The sequence below is a fragment of the Poeciliopsis prolifica genome, unplaced genomic scaffold (genome assembly GCF_027474105.1).
Source record: "Poeciliopsis prolifica strain line A6 unplaced genomic scaffold, Auburn_PproV2 SCAFFOLD026, whole genome shotgun sequence".
NCBI lineage: Eukaryota > Metazoa > Chordata > Actinopteri > Cyprinodontiformes > Poeciliidae > Poeciliopsis > Poeciliopsis prolifica.
Genome location: NW_026562401.1, coordinates 2,566,919 through 2,589,144, shown reverse-complemented (window position 1 = coordinate 2,589,144; position 22,226 = coordinate 2,566,919). Strand labels below are relative to the sequence as shown.

The 22,226-nt window shown below is 39.9% G+C and overlaps 1 protein-coding gene across 1 annotated transcript; it reads right to left on the bottom strand.

Annotated features, from left to right (window-relative positions):
- Positions 1-17,805: 17,805 nt before the first annotated feature.
- Positions 17,806-22,062, bottom strand: sec61b (SEC61 translocon subunit beta). The gene is made up of 4 exons (XM_055047861.1): positions 21,921-22,062; positions 21,154-21,251; positions 19,046-19,150; positions 17,806-18,283 (listed from the first exon to the last, which is right to left on the bottom strand). The coding sequence occupies exons 1-4, from the start codon at positions 21,921-21,923 to the stop codon at positions 18,196-18,198; spliced, it is 294 nt and encodes a 97-aa protein (XP_054903836.1). The 5' UTR covers positions 21,924-22,062; the 3' UTR covers positions 17,806-18,195.
- Between the last annotated feature and the right edge of the window lie 164 nt (positions 22,063-22,226).

Here is a 22,226-nt window from a genome sequence, read left to right as displayed (position 1 = left end):
AGTACCTGGGGAAGCCTGGCCTCACTTACATTACATCACACACACACACACACACACACACACACACACACACACACACACACACACACACACACACACACACACACACACACGCACACACACACGCACACACGCACCCCCCACACACACACACACACACAGAGCTGGAGTGTAATCTGTCCCACAGCACTGCTGCCAACCCCCGTCTTTCCTTTCTTTCTTCCTCCTTTTCTTCTCATCTTTTTTTTTTTTCCAGTGTTCATGACGCACTCAGGCATAATGAAACTGTTAAGAAAAGTTCGGTCTGGGGCTGAGACCCAGAGCGAGTGGGTGCGGAGGGAGGAGGGGGGGTGTAAAGTGACACTATGCCAAAGCACTATTTACAATGCGCCTCTTTAACACACAGCCTATTTATAGCTGCCAAATCTTTTCTCAGCGTCCGCCACACACTGTTGCACCGTCACAAGCTCCGGCATCAAATGGCACCGGTGGACTGGCTCGACGCCACGCTGCCGAAGAGAACACGCCTTATCCTCCAGCATGTTCCTCTGTGAGGCCCGGCCTCGCTGTGCCTCGCTGTCCTCCACACTCTGCCATTCAGGATCAGGACGTTCCCCTTTTCTCCATTCACTGAGTACGCTCAGCCTTTTTCCACTTCTGCTCTCCCATTGGTGCGTTCATCGGATGAAAGAGGAGAGCAGGGACTTAAGTTTCTGTCATGATTTGTCTCTATTTTAAAAAAACGGGGCAGGAAGACAGGAAAAGCAGACGACATAAAGACAGGTGATTTACTCCTGAAACCCTGTGTGCTGTTACATAAGAGCGACTCTTCAGTGGAGAAAAGGCAAAGAAATATTAAACATTTGAGCTATGTTTTTCAAAAGCTGTGTTATTGGGTCGGTTCATGATTTTTTTAATATGTTACAAACGAAAATTTTAGGGTCTTGTGCTCATTTTGTTGTCAGATTCTTTTTTTAAATGTCATAGAGGAAATTTTACAGCTGGACTGTTTCCAATGAGGTCACAAAAACAAACCATATGTGAGCAGCAAAAAAATAAATAAATCGCATATGAAAGGACATATGCGATTTTTCTTCTTATTCTTATTATTCTTCTTATTATTATCATTATTATTTAAGTGTAATCAATAGACTAGACCACATGTCTCAAAGTCAAGGCCTGAAGGCCAAATCTGGTCCATCGTAGCTTTTCATGTGGCCATCCAGACTCTGTGGCCACATAAAAATTCCTGTGTGTTCAAACATTTTATCAATCAAATCAGTGCAGTTTTTATCAATATATAGTTTATAAGTACATCTCTAAGTAAAATGAACATTGTTAATTTATTCTATAAACACGTTGATATTCATTCAGAAACAAAACTACCAATGTTTTAGCTCAGGAAGAATTCAGACATCAGTATTTGTTGAAACAACCAGTAGGTTTTCAGTGGAGACTCTTAATGTTTTCGAGAATTACAGCTAGGAGAAAAGATGTTCTAACCCTGTTTCTAAATCCACCATCATCTTCTTTGTTTTGTTCACATTAAAGATGAGATAATGACAAAAAGCTGTCCACTTTGCCCAACTCTGAATGTCTCTGTAGAAGACAAGAGTTGGACTTGTGTTGGTCGTCTGAAGTGAAAAGGAAAGGTGAGAGTACTGTGCCCTGTGGTGCGCCTGTGCTGCTGGCCACAGTCATAGATCCAGGTGATTGTTGAGGCGTCACACTGTGTCTTTTGGAGTTTCTGACTAAGAAAATCAGGCTGATTTGTGTTAAAATCTGAAGTCTATATCTGACAAGTGAGACAAATGAAAATGTACTTACAAGTTAAAAGATTCAGGGGTTTTTTTCCGTCTGCACACATGTGAACATACTGCTTGCTAGCTGCCGTTTAGTTTTCTGAACCAGAAGATTGCTTTGCCCTATCCTTGCCCTGACCCAAATTTCACTTGCATAAGAACTAATAAACCCATCTACGCAAATAATCACATTTATTAGCCGAAAACACGCACACATATGACAAGGATTCCTTGAATTTTTCTGTGCTCTAATGAGGACACCACACTTTGCCCAGAGACATGCTTCATACTTTGACCTCCTCCAAAACCTAACGTCTTATTCAGTTTATGGCAGCCGGGGGGCAAAGCTTGGTGTCTGTTGATCAAAACATTTTGCCATTACAAAATATATTTTGTGCTTTTTGAGTGTTTTTTGTTCAGAACGATTTGTTCAAAAGCCATTTTCATGATCACCATTTTGTGATTTCCCTCCTCTCGCCTGCAGCACATTTCTTCACTGAAACTCTGACTCTATTGATTTAGTTTGACCTAATTTTATATCAGACCTAGATAATGCAAAATAGATTACTAGATTACTTTATTTGGGTGGGTTCTCTGCACTTTTCAAGAAAAGTGAAAATGAATTGTAGATGTTGGGTTCAGTTTAAAAATGGCTCCAAGTTTTTTAATCTTGTAAGGAAAAACTGACAAACAATATAATCCCAATAATCAGCAATGACATGTTGCACAGTCCTGGTGACCACTGCTTTCCTTCAGGATCTCGACTTTTATAATCTTGTGCTTGTCATGAAGATTGTGAAAATATTCTGGTCTATGAAACATTTTTTTACTCCAAAATTGCTCAGAGAAATGCAATGATCATTGCAACTTGGAAAGTATTAGATATCTGCAAAATACAGCCAAGCAGGTCAAGAAATGATTTTCATAAGAAAGGTTTTAGAGGGGTTAAGCAGGGATCAGCAGAATCATTAATCCAGCTAATAAGCTTATTTAACATAAGTGTGTGTAGTCATTTGACTGCTGTGTTGGTAAACGAGGAGACACCACTGATCACGAGAAAGGATATGAATAATTCTAGATATTATCTATCAAAACATAATCGTTAGTACAGAAAATGCTGACAGACGATACAATTATTACCTAAGAATTAAAATTCTACATGTGGATGACCAGGACTGAACATCCTGTACGAAGTTTTATTTCTTAGCTCTTAGGCATTCTGTTTTCTGTGCCGTCTGTTTCTTTCCCTGCGGAGCGTGACGACAAGCCAGGCTGACAATCGAGGGGCCGTTAAACCATAATACAGGCGTGCGTTGCATGTGCGGTTGAACCACAAAGCTGCTGCTCTGAACCCTGAACTGGCGTTGGTTCTCGGGCTCGACGACGCTCACCAGACGCAGCCTGAGCGTCGGTGTCGTATGCGGCGGCGCTGGTGTAAGTTTGCTTGTATGTTTAATCAACAGGGTGTTAACGTCAGTCAAGCAAATTAATGTTTATCCTCACACGTGTCAGAAAAGAAGCAGTCCAGTGTACCTACACCACTTTGCTTTGCCACCATCTCTTAATATCCACAAACACCCAGATAGTTAATGTGTTTGTTGCTCCCCTCTGAATGAACATATATACTAGTTGGCCAGCATAGCCACAGCTCAGGGTTTTGGTAGTTTTCCATGCGTGTGGCGCAGGCCAGAGGGGGCGTACAGTTGCTCACTTGCTTTGGCTTTCCATTGTAATATCTATGGTGGGCGGTGTGAGAGCGTCACCACTGCTTCCTGTGTGCAATGCTTTGCACGGTCAATCACACAGACTCAAGAAGATTTTACTGACTGCGAACGACAAAAAAAGAAGAGAGCTTCATGACAATACATCCACTAATAACTCTGGGTCGTCCTTTCTCTGTTCCCTGCCGAAGCCTTTTGGGAGGAGGCTTGTGGCCTTTTTCTCAGCTCTCCCCCGGGACTCTGGTCCAGCGGCCCCAGCATTCCCAAACCTCAGCCTGACTTCGCTGCCCAGGGCCTGAACACTGACATCATCATCATCCAGACGTTCACGCACAGGAAACTCAGATCAGCGCACATGCTCCAGAACGGGGACGTCACAGCTCGAGACAAGTCACACACTGACACGCTGATGCCACTCTGCAGAAGATAAAGTTCCCATGACTTCTGGGCTGCGCAATCATTATGGATTTCACTTGGAATCCATAGTGAAAAAAATGCATCTGTGAAGATTTGTCAGGATAACCGGTGAGACGTATCCAATGCCAGCAGTTCAAAAACTGCAAACTAATACCCAAGGGAATGCTGTGCCGAAGGAGCAGGGAAAACCAGTTCAGTTTATCACCAGCAGAAAGGACTTTATACTAGTTTTGAGAACAAATTCTTATTAAATCCCGTATGGGGCTGTGATTTTAGCGTTTGGTGGAAATGATTCTGTGTCTCACTGAGTCTTTCATTCTCTCCATTAAATGAAAAGTGCTTCTCCGTCTCCGATGAACGAAGCATCATGAAACACACACATAGCTTATCAGAAAATGTGTTGAACTGAAAAGTTAATGTACCACATGGAAAAATGCTATGCAGCAAATTTTTTTCCCTGTGCGTTCTGCGCATCTTCGCTTTGACACACGTGGAGTCTCTCACAACTCTGTGTCACTGGTCACTTCAAAACCAGTGACACCTTGTACATCACTGGAGATGTGTGAACGAACAGCTGGATGGCAACAGAAATGCTATGGCTGAAAAATGGTGTGTAAATGGGCCCTCTAATTAAAGCCATTGTTTCTGTAATAAGTAAATAGACTGGGTCTTTGACACATCAACTGGCTCCTCTTGATGTGGCAAAGCAGCGGCTCTGGCCCTGTCACCCTGTGGAGAAAACCGTTTTCGGCTGCTTGTGTCTGTGATCTGATTATTTCGTCCACTGCTGATCGCCCATGGCCATAGATGAGGCTGGTTAGAGTTCATAAAATACAAGAAGAAAACATGTTAGAGGATAAAATATCAGGTTCAAGAAATGTTCTTGAACCTGGAAAGACCTTCCAACAAGGACAACGACCATAAACATACAGCCAGAGCTACAATAGAATGATTTAAGAACATTTATGTTTGAATGGCCTAGTCAAATTCAGGGGAAAATGTCTATTTGCAACTCTTATCTTCTTATTTGTTTGTTTGTCGCTGTTTGTGTAGAAACATTAATGACAAGCAATGCAGCTCAGGAATATTATGTTTTGATACAATTCAAAATGTAAATGGTAATTTCCATTGATCAGTATTGGTGATATATATTGATAAAGTTATTGCAAGTGTATTTTTAATGTAACATTATTATGATTTTGATTTTAAATGAATGCTGTTTCATTATTATCAGTTTTTTTTTTTTGAGGGGTTGGGGGATTTATTGTGTGTTTGTATCATGTATGTCCATAATGTTATTTTCCATAATGATTTATGTTTGTCATATTGAAGCATGTTGAAACATACTTTACAAACATCCTTGTAAACATCAAATAGTTTTATTATGATATATAAAATCTCAGAACTCAAAGAGGATGAATTTAATTTATGTCTGTTTTGTGTGCTGTGACTGAACTTGATGTGATTTCTGACTGTGTTGTTGCAGGAAATGTTGAATGAGTGACTGAGGGAAAAACGAGACCCAACGTTCAGTCTTGCTTGGTCATCCTTCAAAGTGAGACTTACTCACCTCTGCAGCCTTACATTGTATCACCGAGATCCTCTCACTACTTACACATTTCCCTTCCACTGCTTTGCCTCTGGCCTTAAAGCCCTGCTGGTCCAGGTGTTAGAAGCACCTCGCTGTCTCTCGCTGGCTGCCATCCCTCCAGATGAGCACTCTCCCTTTTCATGTTCACAACCTTCAGGAGTCAAACTCAACAGAGAACAGGGAGGGGGAAATAATCTGCAGAGGGAAGAGGTTGGATAAAGAGATGGAGAGGAAGAATCAAAAATAGGGTCTGTAGGCTGACTGATATCAGGCCTGATTGAATCCCAGCATTGATCTCATGAATAATAGAGCTTCAGTTGCCATATGATTATATTAGACATGACATCCAATGACAAGCCATGATTTCAAGCTGTGCACAATCACAAGTGGATACACTCTCACATGTGTGCATCGCCGTACATAACCCGGTAAACTTGACTAACCCAATCTAAGATGTCGCACTGAGGGATGTCAAAGTTAAGCATAAACAGTGGAAACCACTGGACTTTAAAAAAGTCCAGAGGATGAAGGCGGTTGGAGGAAAGTTTCTCAATTCAGCCACATGGTGGTAGATATCTGGACGTCAGGCCGTTGATAAACAATCTATTTCATGATCGTTGTACAGCCATTTCTTCCTTTGCTTTGTCAAAATTTGATCTTTGTGGCTTCACTTTCATGCAGTGGTGAATGCAGCAGATCCTGAATCAGTTCTGGATCCAGTAGATTATCGTGCTGCACATGTGAGAAAGCTCAATGATTCTCTATCTAGAAGATCAGGGTTCGACTTTCAGCATGAGGAGGTGATCTTGTGAAATGTCGAGTCATCTCGCGTCATTGAAGTATTTGTGTTAATTTTCTCGGCCCTCCAGCTCAGAACAGTACGTCTATATTGTGACTGCGTCATTACTGCGTACATTACTGGTTTCCTTCTTTAATATCTGCTTTCTATTCAAGGATCAACTCAGCATTTGTGGATTAAATTTAAAATCTATGACTTCCCCAACTGATCAGACAGTTGTAATCTAAGTTAATGAGGTGAAGAGAGACACCATCAGCTGATTATTGATGACTAAATACTTATGCAGCCACATTCTGTCGATTACTGCTTGAGAATTTACTTGTTCATCCCCAAACACTTGCTTTCCTTTTGTATGTACTGAAGTCAGTTTAGTCACAATATGCACATTTACAGCTAGATGACACTAAATACTTTACACTATTTTTTTCAGTGCTTTATTGCAAGCTTTGTAAAAGTTATTGCTTAGTTTCTGTAGCAAAAAGTTAAATCAAAGTTGTTGTTTTTTTTAATAAAAATTGCTCACACACAACAGATTCATCAATATGAAAGAGCTTCATGAAATAATTAGAGGTTGTCTGCTAAACAAAGAAAGCTCCAGTGTTTTATTGTATTTTGCAGTTTATCAATAATATATAAAGTAATGGTTAAAGTCCGATGCGCTAGCCAACTTACACACACACACATATGTTTCTTCTGCCATGTGGATCCGTGTTTACAGCCTGTCCCTTCTCATCAGCCATTCAGCGTGTCAAATCTATGTGAGAACAATGTGCAAGTCGGCTGTTTTTCTCCCCTAGTCAATTGTATCTTTGTGCTGCTTTCACCTGTTCTTCCTTTCATCCATGTATGCATGCAATCAGCTGATGAGAATTGAGACAAACAGGAGCCCAGAGCAGGTGAACCAGGGGAGCAGGAAAGAGGAAAAATGTCCGCAACATGGACTCTTTTTCAAATTTGATTCAGACCCTCTAGAGCAGGATACCGCACTTCTCGTCTGAAGTTTTCATGCACCCAACATTGACATGAATGTCAAAATTTAAATTAAGATTTGTGCTAAAAACAACAAGTCTTGTTGGTTTTTTGGCAGGAGTCCAGTATTTCAGCAGACAGACATTTCTGTTTTTGTTGTAATGCGTTTTTCAAAACGGTGCTTTCATGATGCTCTTGTGTAAGTCTTGTTCTTTGGTTTATTTAAGTCTTTGCATAAGTACATTTTTTATAGAGAGGTAAAAAATATTGACATTTAACTGACAATTTAACTCTGGTCCTCTTTCAGATTTTGTTGGATTTTTTTCCAGCCTCTTTCTAAATTGCTGGTTCTCGCTCTTTTGTTGCTCTCCACCTTCTGTTTTAGTCACTTTTAATGCAGTTCAGTTTATGATATTCACAGCTATGTCATCTAAACATGCTACACGATGAATAATAATTGGATCAGGAATATATTGCTATAGCTATTACTGGCAATGCAGAAGAAAGAAATCAGCTTCTTTTTTATGTGATATTTTAGCAGCAAGATGCATGTTTCTAATATTGAAGTATTTATTCTTCCTTCTAGAGCTTAAGGGATATCAAAACACATCCAGCAGCTTTTGTTAGTTAAAGGTAATACTGTATAATCCAAAGCACCGGAGAAAACAGCAAAAACTGCGTTAACAGACAAATATATATATTTTTTTTCCTGTGACAGAAGATCCCAACTAACCCACACCTCACCCTGAAGCTGCCTGAAGATTATAGCTTGAGGAAGGGACCATTATCCATTCATTCTGACATGCCTGGGCTCAAATGTCTGCAAGCCCCGAAGTGGTTATCCTGATTACTGCCGGAGCATTAAGAGGGAACTCCCTACTGGGAGACGCAGCAGGGAGGCAGCTGTGAGAGAATGATCAGATAATTATGACGACTTTAATGTGTAACACAGAATTTATTCATATGGGTCAAAAGACCATGGCGGAAAACCACACAATAAAAGCATGGCGTTAGAGTTTATGTAATCTACTGTGTTGTTCAGGGCAGCTGCAGCCTGCCGGCTCCCAGCGACACGATAAATGTAAGTTCTGAGCCTTGCTGACATTGTTTGTGGGAAACTTATGAATAAAATTACAGTTTCTTAAGTGTTTGGTGCCAACATGATTTGCCATCCATGCGTGGATTCGCGGCCTTCGGGCAGGAACGGCAGGAACAGTTGTAGGACGCAAACCGTTATGAAATCATGAGATTCATCCGCAAATAAAAATATTGGTCATGGTCAGGATCAAACTGCTGGGAGTGAGCGGGATATGAAAAAAGGGTTCGGTCGATGCGCCCACAACTGAAGCGTTTACATAATTCACCAAACAGACACACACCATACACACGCAGTAGTGCGCTGTGACAGACGTGACTGAGGGAAAGAAACCACTTTTTAAACAGTGTGTAGGAAATTATTCAGCTGTAATATGCAAATCAAAAATCTAGCAGCAGCCGCTGAGGAGGGATAGGTCATCCGGCAGATCATGAGGCTTTTCAGCTGAGCTTAAATTTATTGGTTCAGCAGTTAGACAGAGACAATGTCGTCTGATGACTGAACTAGTCATTTATGTCCCCAGATATATTGCTTTAGAAAGTTGCAGTCTTTTCTTTCCAGCAACATCTTGCACTTTGTTTCTAAATCACCTAAAGCAACAAGGACTGTCTCTAGGTAGAAAAGTTTTCCAACTTCTGCAAATTAATATTCATACAGAGGCCTGTTAAATGCAAGATTTTTGAGTGGTAATAAAATATGATTTTGATTAATTACAAAAAACATTTTGAAAATGTTACAATGAGATACGATACGCAAAACCCTGTCTTATTAAATTATATAAGAATTCAGAGGATTAAACTTAGAGTTTGTTGAACTCTTTGATTCAATTTCTGGATTCAGACTTTGAAGAAATTCCTCACTTTTTCCACTCTGCCCAGTAAATTTCTTCCAACCAGTCAGATTGTGAGGACAACAGAATACAGCTCTTTAAATGAGCCCACAGTTTTTCTGATGAGTTTTGCTCTGGACTGTGGCTTCCAAGACTTTAGTTTTTTTCTCGTGGAATCACACTGTTGTTAATTTTTAGATCTACATTTGGACACCTCTCTTCAGCTTTACATTTTGCTTGGACAATTGAAGGTTTTCGGACATTTGCAGAACTGTATCTTCATCGACTTCATGCAGCCACTCTCATCTTTGTTCAGAAGATTTTCCTGCAAGCACAAGCCACTAAAAACCACCACCTGCAGCCGACAAAGCTGCTTGTGTGAATCAGAGACAGATGCAGTATAAATACCATGCATCTTTAGTATGCATACAAGCTTCACATCTGGAAGTATGCCATATATAGATGGGCCTGTTACAAATCCTGGCTCAGATGCATGGTGTTTTACTGCAGTAGCAATAAAGATAAACACCATTTTTAGTTTCCTACCCTGAGGGGAATTGACAAAGTTTGAATAAAACAGGATTTTTATGCACACAAACTTTATTATTATTTGCTTCACTTCTATTATTATTTTTATTATTGTACAAGAGCCAGGTAATCCCTGGATACACTGTCTCTCTTGCTCTCCCCCACCGACTCACCTCTCTCCTCATTCTCTGGCCTGCAGCGCTGCACAAGGAGTGGAAAATCAACTAAAAATACCCCGCTCATAAACAACCCACAGACACACTCACACCCTGGCCAGGGCTCTTTAATATTAGAAAGCACAAGGCTGACACCAGAGATGCTCCACTTGGTGGGTTTGTCCTCTTCTTAAATTAGTCCAATGACCACGCTGTCCCCAGCGGTCCAACATGATGGGTGAGAGGGGCCAGGTCGGCGAGGAGGGCCGAACACATGCTCATTACATCACGTCCCAGCTGGCGCAGCCCGCATTCCTGCGGTGGTCACACGGGGCATCACCAGGCCTGACGCAGCCTGGTAGGAGAGAAAGTGTGTGAAACGGCAGCAGGGATCAGTTTGTATTGAGGCTGGGGATTCACCTCATTATGTCCCCCCCCCTCAAAAAACAACTCTGTTTACACAAAACAACTGAAAGAAACTCAGTTTGATTTACTTCAGCTTTGCAAATAACTTGTAACTCATGGAATTAAACAGTCAGTTTCTGGCTAATGCTGTCTTCTTTTCACAAAGATACACATTTCCTCCTCTGCTCCTTCAAAGTTTTCTCCAGCTCTCATCTGCGTGTTCGCCTGAGCCTCCACATTGTTCCATCCTGTTAACAATGTTGTGATGTTCATGCATCACAACAGACCTGTTAATTTTCTTCTGGTTTTCTCCCACCGTCGACCGTCTCTGCTTGTTTCCATCTTCCTGCCGTTATTCATAACTCTCTCCAAACCACTCAGGTGCCGTGTCTCTCTTTGTTTCTTTTCTACCTCTTTTCCTTTGGGGTGTCTCTGCAATTGACTTCTTTTTCCTTCGTGCTTTTAACTTTGGCAGTTGAGGCTTTATCATAAACTAATCTCAACTTCCCTTTTCAATTTTTCTTGTCTTGCTATTTTTAGGCAGCCTATTTTTCACTTTTACATGATTTCTGTGCATCTTCCCCTGCCGTTCTTTTCACATTTTGTCACACTATAACCACAAAACGTTAGTTTACTATATTGAGATTTTATGTCATAGACCCACATAATGTTGAGAAGAATAGAGAAAATTCTAGTTTTTTTGGGGGGGGATGGTTCATAACTCTGACACTCCTAAATAAAATCCAGTGGAACCAGTTCCTCATACGGACCTAATAGGTAAATAGAATCTAAGCAAAAAGCATGAAGAGCTTTTCTTCTTCTTCTGAATGCACAGAGACTTGCAAAGGATAAAGTCATAAAACTATTTTTTGAAAACCATTTGCTGTCCACAGTTCAGAATTAAGTTGTGTTGTGCTTCCATATAGAATCCATAAATACAGTGAACTGTAAACATTCACATCTGAACATAAACACATAATTATTAATAAATGCACCATAATGTCTCATAAGGCAAGAAAATTAACCATTTTCCCTATAAGAAATCTTTATATTTATATACATGTAGGTGTGTTGTCCCCTCTGGGTTTTGGGTTAATTTTTACTTTTGCAGAAGTTTAAGAGTCTTGGCATCTTGTTCATGAATGATGATGGAGCAGGAGACGGACAGAAGGACTGGGGCTTCCTCTGCAGTAACGTGTCCGCTGCTCTGGCCAGGTGTGGCGAAGAACGAGTCGAGCCGAGCGTAAAGCTCTTGATTTACTGGTCCATCATTCAGGGCGAGCTCAAATTAAGAGCCATTGCTTCTCCGCATCAGGAAGAGTCAGCTGAGGTGGTTTGGGCATCTGGTCAGGATGTCCCCAGGGGAAATCCCTTTGGAGGTTTTCCCATTGGGAGCAGAGCCCAGGAAGACCCAGAGTCCACAGACTGGACTATGAGTCCCAGGGAACAGCTTGGGCTTCCCCAGAGTGAGCTGGAGGATGGGCCTGTTGCCCCCTCAGCCAGATTTCATACGTAGGTGGAAGACATTGGAAAAATGGATGGATATTTCCATATATTCTCTCTCTATACAACTATTTTCTTCAAATATTTTTTAAATATTTGTATTTAGCAGCGAGTCAGGGCATACTGCTACACCTGCAGGCTTTTAGTTTCATAAACAACATAACTATAATCTTCTTTGTGAATGTTTAACGTTTGTTAAAATGCATGTGTGTGAATCTGTGAAAATGACTGATTACAATCACTGACAACAGCTGGAAACTGCTTTTAAAATTAGTGCTACAAATGTTTGTACACTGAAATGAAACAGGCACTGTTGCGTCGTGGTTTGGTTATTTTACTCTTGGGAAATTTAAATAAACTTTAATATCATTCAATTGAAAATTAATTTTAGTTTCTTCCACACTGCGTACACCGAGCAGAAGGGGAGCAAATGTAACTTTGGTGATGAGTCTGGGAGAGGAGTTTCTGAATGGAGCAGACTCACGTCGACTGACTATTTGTGTCTGACAGAGCAGAGAATCCTCATCCGGAGCGGTCAGGGGACGTCCAGCGAGCACACGCTGTACACACATTCACAAATTCTCACTTGGCTGCGACCCACATACAGTTCATATGACAGCAGCCATGTGGCCCGGATCGCAGAAGATGGAGTCAGATTACTTTACAGTGAGCAAGTTCTCGCCTCTCAGCAGATCAGACTAAGCTGCTGATGGCTGAGAGGTGACACCCGCAGGATAACAGTTTACTGTCAGGCTGCAGGTCTTGTGATCGCAGCAGCAGCTGGACATAGTAGATACATATGTAATTTGTAAGAATGGTTCTGATTAAAAATAGTCTGTTTGTGTGTTGGTAGAAGCTGTAGCTTGGAGACAAAACATAATCTCATTTCTCACTTTTTCTCACATCAAATCAGACCTGAGTGAAGTCGGTGCACCCCACGTTCTTCAAAATCAGACAAAAATGGTGTCAAACGTGAAGCAAAGATTTTTGTTTGTGCCGCTATCATTGTTTGTTTCCACATGTCACGAAAGGTCAAACAGCCACCCCCACCTTCTTCAAATCAGACGACATTGTTGTCAATCGTCTCGACTGCGTTTGTTCTGGTTTGTGTGGCAATTTTTTTTTCTCTTTGTGTTGGTTTGGCTTTGAAGACACTAATGAAATTTTAAAGGTCATTTTGATCTTGTAAAAGTCAGGGTGGGCTGGTTGACCTTTTGACCTTTAAGCGTTTAAACCTTTTCTTCAAAGCCAAAGCAGCACACACAAATATTTTTGCTGCACAAACCAGCACAAATGTATCACCAAAGTTTGACACCATTTTTGTCTGATTTGAAGAAGGCGGTTGGGACAACTTCACACAGGTTCCACCTGTTGCTTTGTGACGGACCAATGAAAGACACTGCCTTCCTCATAGCTCAGATTTGCCAAAGTGTTGTTAGGCTTTGACATTTTCCCCTTTTCCTTTCAAATGTAGCCCTCGCTTTAACTATTTCAAGATTTTTCTTTCTAACTAGAATTGATCAAAGTAGCTGAAAAACGATGTTCAGGTTTCTGCTTTTGGGCATCCGTCTCTTGGTCATCAAACATGGATCAATTTCAGCCGCATGTCCATCCATTCCATGCTTTACCAACCAGGTGATCTGTTTAAAAAATATATCGCTGTTTGCACACATGCCAGACATAACTGCATGCAACGGTGGAGGTCTGCTCAGCTTTTAAAGGAAACTTTTGAATCTCAAAACTTCTGCATGTGATGTTCTAATACAGGACTGAGATCAGGGAGTTTTTAATGAGAGACAGAGAAACTTTGGTTCTCAAGACACTACTTGAGAACCAAAAAATACTTTTTTAAGAGTAAAAAAGTATTTGGTAAAAAAGTTGTTGAAGTACTGACAAACTGATCAAAACCTTAATCATATAATATAGAGAAAAGCTATAATAAAATGCAAATATAAGGTTATATGGAAATTGTGGTGTTGTAAAGACCAAAATGAAAATAATTCAAATAAATAACGTAATTACAAAATAACAAAATCAGATTCTAACTTTTTTTTTCCAGATCAATTTCTTTAAATATAAAATTTATGAAAATTTGACAAAATGTTCAGGTGTGTGTTTTGTGTGAAAACAAGCTTTTTCTTCATTCATTGAAGTTACTCACTGCAGGAGGAGTATCCGGAAATCGTACTCAGGTAAGAGCAGCGATACTTCACAATAAAATTACACAAGGTTAGGTAAAACGTACAGCGTACCACTCCAAAAGAAAATTTACTCAAGCAAATGTAACTGAGTAAATGTAACTAGTTACTACCTAACTCTGGTACCGTATGATTGGTATGAACCCGTTCGCCTCTTTCTACGTCAGGAACAATCCTTTGTAAATGCGTGTGGTTTCCTCACAGGATATGGGTTTCTGATGAAAAGACTCAGAGCGGCTGTGCTTTAAAGAACTGCATCCTCTCTTTTATCTTTTCCTCCTCCTGTCTCTCACTCCTCTCCTTTTTCTTTTTCCACAAGCGAAACGTCATCTCAACATGTACGCGTTCAGGACGATTTATACAGACGAATGTGATTCTTGGTGCATGTCTGATATTCATTGATCTCTTTGGGCTTTGAAGCGGAAAATAATATTTTTATCCACAGAAATAAGATAGCGGATTATTCGTAGGATCGCTACAAAATAAACTTGATGCCATCAGAGTGAGGGAAAACTTAATTTTGTTCTTGTTTGCTGGGTTATTTCGCTTGAATCAAGAAGCAACTGATGATCAAAAATAGAAAAATCTCAATAAGAGACACTTTGCCAACCCTGATTTATTTTTAAAAAATGAAATATTCAGTTGTACTTTGCTTATTAACATATGATTCACATTTTATTGGATCTTTTCTCATTTTTTCTTTATAGAAAACTGGAGAAATTTTCCCACAAGTGTCTTCCTTCATTCCTTCCTACATCCACCCATCCATTCGTCCAACCTTATGACAACAGTTTGTAGAACTGCAGTTCAAACCCTTAGTAAAGATTGACATTTCTTCATTTTTGTGACTGTCTCATGTTGAATCAATCTCTTAACAGAAGAACAGCTCATAGAAAACTGTTCAACCCATCGTGTAAAAAAATGCCCTCCTCTCAAACCGGCCAAGAATCAGCCAAAGGGCCTGTGGTCACCCAGGAGGAGCTGCAGAGATCCACAGTTCCGGTGGGAGAATCTGTTGATTAAAATCATAAATTTCCTCCTGCATGTCAGCTTGAACACACCATCCCCACTGTGAAACATGGTGGTGGCAGCATCATGCAGCTGTGTCCAGCTCTGTCTGTTTTCAGTGGGGCTCAAAACAACCACACGCTTCGCTTTTCACATTTTTACAGCAGAAAAATGCTAAATCCATGCTTCCCTTTCCTTTCTCTGCTCACATTTACAACTTTACGTTGGTTTAACACACAATTTTAACAACATGCGAGTTCATGGTTGTAACAATGAGTACATAGTGAATTTGCTGAAGGAAAGAGCAAGTTGACGGGTGGAGACAGGAGCCCTTAAAACCTACAGGTTGCATCAACAGGGGCGGCCACAGTTCTCCACACTCTGCCTGCGCTTGTTTGACTCCTGATCTCTGAGGGGACAGCTCTGCAGCGGCTGCTTCATATTTAATTGTTTTCGTTGAATTATTCTGGCTCACTGCCGTGTTGTGCCACCGTGAATTGGGCCACGGAGTCTGTCAGCGCATCTCAGTGTGTGCGTTTTTTGTGTGTGTGTGTGTGTGTGTATGTGTATGTGTGTGTGTGGACGACAGGGAGAGGGATGCCTCGAACAATGGGAGCCTCGTGGAAAGCAGGGCCATAGCAACAGGATGAATTAGTGAACAGGCATGAAATGCTACGTTTAACACAAAGCTCAGGAGCCACGGCAGCTGGAGGTTTCATATTCAACACGGACAGCCTGGTGATGCAGGTTGGAGCAAAAACACTCCAACAGCTGCAAAATAAAGAAACTAAGAAGAGCCCACTTATCCAAGATTTATACTGATAAATAAAATACTGTTTTTTGATCATGTCACTTCAGAAGTAAATTACAGAGGACACTTAAAGTTCAACATGGCTGTAGAAACTATTTATACTGCGCAATGTTCAGTAATAGTCATTTTTAAGGGCCACACATAGTGTAAAAGTGAAAATACCTTTTCTGAGTGATGACAGTTTTATACTGTAGTTACTACATGCTGACTCAGGACGAGTTGGTCAAATGGTCTGCAGCGCCCCCTTCAGGACAGACAAGACAGGCAGAGGCAACATGCAGATGAGCCAACATGAATACAAATAGTGCAGCTTAAATGTAAATTAAAGCACAATAATGTCAGTGTGGGGGCCATCTGATGAAATTTACACACCAGGCCATTTGTAGATGACTAAAAGAAAGAAAAATATACACACTAATTGTAGAGCAGCCTGTTGTTACACACCATGTCCATCCCTGCACACAAAGCTCAGATCACCTCGAATTGGTTTCTTGAACATGAAAACATGAAACCACTGAACTTCACTGGATTCCACAGTCAGCAGATCTTAGTCCAACCAAGAACCTTTCACATGTGGTGAAAAGGGAAATTCACATGGATGTTCAGGTGTCTGCATCACCTGCATGATGTGATGTCAGAAATGCGGACACAGATCTCTGTGAGTTGTTTCTAAATCCTTGCTGAATCAATGCTATGAGTTGAGGCAGTTCTGAAGGTAAACAGAGCTCCAACTCAGTACTATCAAGTTGTACCTAATGACTTGGTACAACTTAATAGTTGTGTCTTAACCAAAGGTATGCATGGCTAGAAGGTGAATTTTATTATGATTTAAAAATCTAAATCATCCTTTACATTGTATTTCATACAGGAAGTAAATTACTTTTAAAACTTAGACAAAAAAATTAAAATGTAGTCAATAGAAATAGAATAGAAATCTTGTTTAAGGCAAACAACAACCCTAAGTGGAGAGAAGACAGCTCAGTTTGTGTCGTACCCAGCAGAGACACCCCAGACACCAACGAGTCGTTTGTGAGCATAAACTCTATCAGGTCAGGAAAATTATGATGGATAATTTTCATACTGCGATATGAGCAGTATGGTCATATCACAGTTTACTTTTCTATCACCCTCTAACAGTAAAAAAAAAAGAACTCCAAAGAAATATGTGCATTGGTTTGCAAAACGCGTGGTTAAATAAATCTAAATTTTGCTTCTGCATTTTCATCTGGATGAACTTGAGCAGGAATGGTTTCTTTTTTTTTGAGTGTCTGAGCCAAATTCATATGAAATCATAAAAATGCAACTGCATTCTTTGTATTTTACCGTCTTTTCTGTCAAAAACGAATTGCAGTAAGTGTCGTGACCGAGTGTCCAAGATGTCAGTCCCATCTTGGACACTCGGGTAAATGACTGTATTACTGTTAATCTCACATGTAAAACAGGGGCAGAATAGGAGAAAAGTAAGACTGATGGGTAATACCAGAGTACAAATAGTGATCTGAACCAAAGCATAAATTATTTTTAACCAGGATTTTTGTCTTTGGAAGTACCTAATGTCACAATGGTCATTTGCCCCACTGTCTGGACTTGCCACAGAGCAAGTTTGTTAGGTCGCCCACCTGCTGCACTCACATTTTTCCTGACTTCTTTTTCCTCATGAGACACTGAGTGGCACTCCAAAAGCTAATCTCACTCTTTTGCAAATTTCAGCTTTATTCTTTGCTGCCATGTGTTCATTCTTTTCTTTCATACCTGCGTGAGTCTTATTGGACTTATGGATCTAAGAATGAATATAAACATCGTAAGATACAAGATTGAACAAAATTGAAAAGCTTTGATAAATACTCCTTAAATCCTGGACAAAACGTCTATAACACAAGCAGTTTTATTTGAGTTCTGCTAGAAATATATGAAAATAAACTTTGACAAAATGTTTAATCTTCCGGAAATTTAAAATAACCACCTCAAACCAATTTCTTTTTCAATTATTTTTATTGTACAACTTTACAATCAAATTTTGTACAAATGCCGTTAACAAAAAATGAAGCTCAGGTAAGAAGAGAAATGTTTACAGGGGGCCTGAAAACACAAATGTCCTCCATGCAGCAGGTGCAGGAAAACATGCTGCTCCCGACTTCTGAAGTCTTCAGGTGCGTCCTCAACGGTTCATCCCTCTAACCTCGGAGTAAAAGCTGCATTCCGGTTACCATAGTCTGATCCAGATTTAGATTGTGAACTAATATGGCCACAAAAGTCCAATATGAGAGTTGTAGTGATGGTGAAGGAGGAAACTTGTTCGTTCGTTGTTTGGTCCAGGTCCAAAAAGTTAAGAAGCTGAGATGTCAGATGTCTTCAGGTGGAGTTTAGGAGCGGGTGTACTTCCCCCAGATGTGGAGCATGAAGACTGAAGCAATAAACAAGAGGCTCATCACCAGCACAGGTACAGGGCCGCTGTCGAAACAATGAGACACTGATTAAAACCTAGATTAACACACAAATCCCATCACTTGCAGTAGCTCCAACCAGGGTGAGCATCTGATTTTATTGATGAGTTTTGGAAACAAGGAGGGGCTCTCATCTCTGAAGGAGGCTCTGAGAGCGAGGAGGGGTTGGGCAGAGGAGCGCATTGCTAGGTAGCAGCATTGCCATGCCAACCTTCGCCTGCGCCTCCCCTCTTCCCCCCTCCTCCCCATCAGAAGGCTGTAATTGAGTTGACCTTTCAGAGTGGATCCTTTAATGAAGCTTTGAGGCTGCCGTCTAACGCAGGAACAAACACGCACTCGATATACACCACTGTATGGCCGGCCTGCCCTCCTTCGACTGCTGGAGAGACGCACTCAATAACGACCACGGCGCCATTGATCAGCCGCGACTGTTTACGGCCAGGAGACGGGATGCCTTTGCTAATATCAGAGCCGAGGATTTGGCAGAACGTAAGTTTGAGGATCAGAGTTCTCCCAGCATGCACTATGCCACCAAATAACTGCGTGCACATAACGAAGGTCCCAAACTCAGAAGCATCAATTGTTTTAGCAGAGAGTCACGTCTGCCCAATTTCCTGTCATTTAACATCCCAAGAGTCGGAAATACTGAAGATTAGCACCTCTAAGTGAAGCATGTCAAAATGTTAGACTCCATATGCGAGTTTATAGGAGCAATTCTTATATAAAGGGTGTTTTTATTTTATTTATTTTTTTTATAAGTGGTACTTACACTTTGAGGCCAGGTGAGTCTTCAGTGTAGAAGCGCCACATGCCGCCGGTGCCGGCAGATCCTGTGGTCCTGGCTCCGCTGCGTGTGCCGCTGCTGGTAGCTTTTCTAAAGCAGACATAAATGAAAAACAACTTTAATCCACCTACTACAAAAAACATATTACAAAACATTTCCTAAGTAGTAAGAAAACTAGTTAAAAAAAAAAAGAGAAGACGGTCAAATCTGTATACGATAGTTGTATAAACTACGCTCCTGTTATCATTGGCATTTAAAAACCATTAACAGTGAAAAAAAATATTAAGAATTTAATCTTAATATAACTAGGAAGCAGACTGATTCATGGCTGCTTTGCTTGTGGACAGATTAAACAGAGGTTAATGAGGTAATGAAGAGGATTGGTGGTAATGGGTAATAATGAGAGAGAAACTGCAGCGACCCTTTTGATTACACTTTGATTAAGTCTACACGACAACATCCATCTACTTTAATCGATGAGGGGGGGCAAACAAGAGCTAACCACCTGAAACCCGATGCTTTTTACAGCAATTAATAAAATAATCTTAAAAAACAGTCGGCTGGAAAGTAAACGGTAGGTTTTTACTTTCAATTTTTCATGCAAAAACAAGAATCAAAATGGAAATGGGATCAGAAAGAATTAAAATAATATAACATCTATGCATTTGAAAAAAAAGTCAATATTTTTGTTGGAAGTAAAGGATAACTGTCCCACAATCAAAGACATCCTCCACTTTCAATTCTGTATTATGAGAAGTAATTTTCTATTTTCCACAATTAGATATTAGAAAATTTAAACTGGTTTAAAAACAGCCCGTTAATCCAAATATTTTTTCAGATTATCAAATAAAGCCCCCAAGTCTTATTCCACATTCACCTTAATATTGAAATGTTGATTTCAATCCAAATTTGCAGATTCGAAAGAAGGTACAAACAAGTTATACCTTCTTTAGTTGGTATTCAACTAAAATATGTTGAATATTGAAGATATATTAAAACATCAACTTGAACCTTTTGAGTAGGGCTCCACAATATCTCAATCACCATCATCTTAATTAGCAACATCATTAAAGTCAACCAAACAGGTTGTGTTTCTTAGAAGAAATTGTTTTGCAAAATCATATAATCATTACATTAAAAAGACATTTGAGTGCATTAAAATTTTACTATATTTGAATGTACATAGTTGGATTTGAGTTGAACAGATATGACTGTATTGGAATGAACTGAATAGATATAATCTTAATTTTATGCTTATATAATTACACAAATTGAATCTTGTAAAGAACTTTGAGATGACTTGGTGTGAACTGGCAGTATTAAGCTTTAGTGTGAACAGTATTAATATCACCAAAGACTGATTGGAATTCACTATTTACTGGAAATCGCTTTCCAGGTAACATACAATACAGAAGAGGATTACATGTGTACCAATCAGATAGCTCAATGACTAAAGCCACGGCTTCTGTAAGGCCCGGGTTTGATTCCCACCCCTTCAATTTATCGGAGTTTGAACACAACACGGAGTTTGCATGTTCTCCCTATGCATGTGTGGGTTCTCTCCGGGTACTCTGTAAATATTACTATAAATCTACAACTAGTGCTAGTAACATAGACGTTTTGTGGCACAAAGGAGAGTGGGCATCAGATATTATATTGTCTAAACCACCCAACCCATTCCCAACCCAGCATGTCAAATTAAGCATCGGCCAGTTTTGAGTATAAAGTACAACCCATAATTGAGGGTTACCAGAGAAAGTGCCTGAGGGAGCGGAGCTTTTTCCAGCTGTTTGGTGCATTGAAGGGCTTTTCATTCCCTCACAAGATAGAAAAACTCAGCAGCTTAAAAAAGTTCAGTTTGTAAAAAACATGGTTACTTGTAGTTGGCTGCTTTGAGACATCTATGGCCAACATGTCTCAAAGCAGCCAACTACAAGCTGACTTCCTGAGCAGATAGCCCAGCTAATAATCCCCCTAAAATGAGCTTAATTTACTTTTCTTACTCCATTAAGATCCAAACCATCACAAGGTAGGATCATGTAATCCAGTGTTTCCCAACCCTGGTCCTCAAGGTAAAAGTTTAGACTACATACCTTTGCCTGACCGTAGAGCCTGCAGCCCGGGGAGCCACTGTTTTACTGGGGGAACGGCTAGACGCCCCAACGTTAGTTGCACTTGCGGCTGGTCCAGGCTAAAACAAAAGATACACATTATTTAGGTGAAATAAATTTGCTTTCCAGACATTTCTTTGGTCAATTACTGTTTCAGAATCTCAAAGCCATACCTTTTAAACAACAATATTAGAGGGTTTAAAAAGTGTATTATGATCTTTGAAATAATATTCTAACACAAGATTGCAATAAAAGTAAAAAAAAAAAGTGCAATATTACAGACCAACCATGTTCCAACAAACATTAACCAAAATATTAATTTGGTCCCAATATATTGTTACAGGAAAGGTTCACATTTGCACTGAATGAGTAAATATTGGTTTATTTATACTTTCATAATGTTGAAGATAAAAGGCTAGATCACAGACATATTCAATTATAATAAATGATAATAACATTTAAAATACACTATTTGCCTTCACTAGAACATGTTAGTTTTAAGCAAACTTGTTCTCAACAGCCCTCAACAGCAATTGTAGTCTTGTGATGGTTATAAATATGTATATATAAAATTAATGTTAATACATTAAGCATTATATAAGGAAATCGTATAAAAATTGCAAGAATCTCTAAGGAACGGCCACGTCCTCAGCTAACCTGCTAACTACAAAACGACCAATGGCACTAAATGAATGTAACTAAGCTAGCTAATTAAAATACACATTTTTAGATGGAAATAAGAAAATTACCATTTTGTTTTATGTTCCTTGATGGAGGTCTAAAGCGGGAGTCTCCTTTGAATTTGATATCCACGTCAGGAAAAAACGCAGATTGTGAGCAAATTGGTCAAAACTTCAGAAGAGAGCTCACAAAGCTGACGTACGTCTAAAAAGGGACACGAAAGCTAAATTTAGGACCAGTGAGAGCGACCGAGTAGAAGCCTGACTGATTGAATTGATCCAACACAAAAACAAAAGAAAAATAGTAATTTGCACAGCTTTATGTTTTTTATTTTTATTGTAAAAGAAATAGCTAAAACTTTTTCTTAATTTAGA

Coding starts and splice junctions, on each gene's coding strand:
- sec61b (XM_055047861.1), bottom strand. Junction 19,151..21,153: donor GGCTCTACGGTCAGGCAAAG/GTATGTAGTCTA, acceptor TGTCTGCTTTAG/AAAAGCTACCAGCAGCGGCA. Junction 18,284..19,045: donor GACTCACCTGGCCTCAAAGT/GTAAGTACCACT, acceptor TTGTTTCGACAG/CGGCCCTGTACCTGTGCTGG.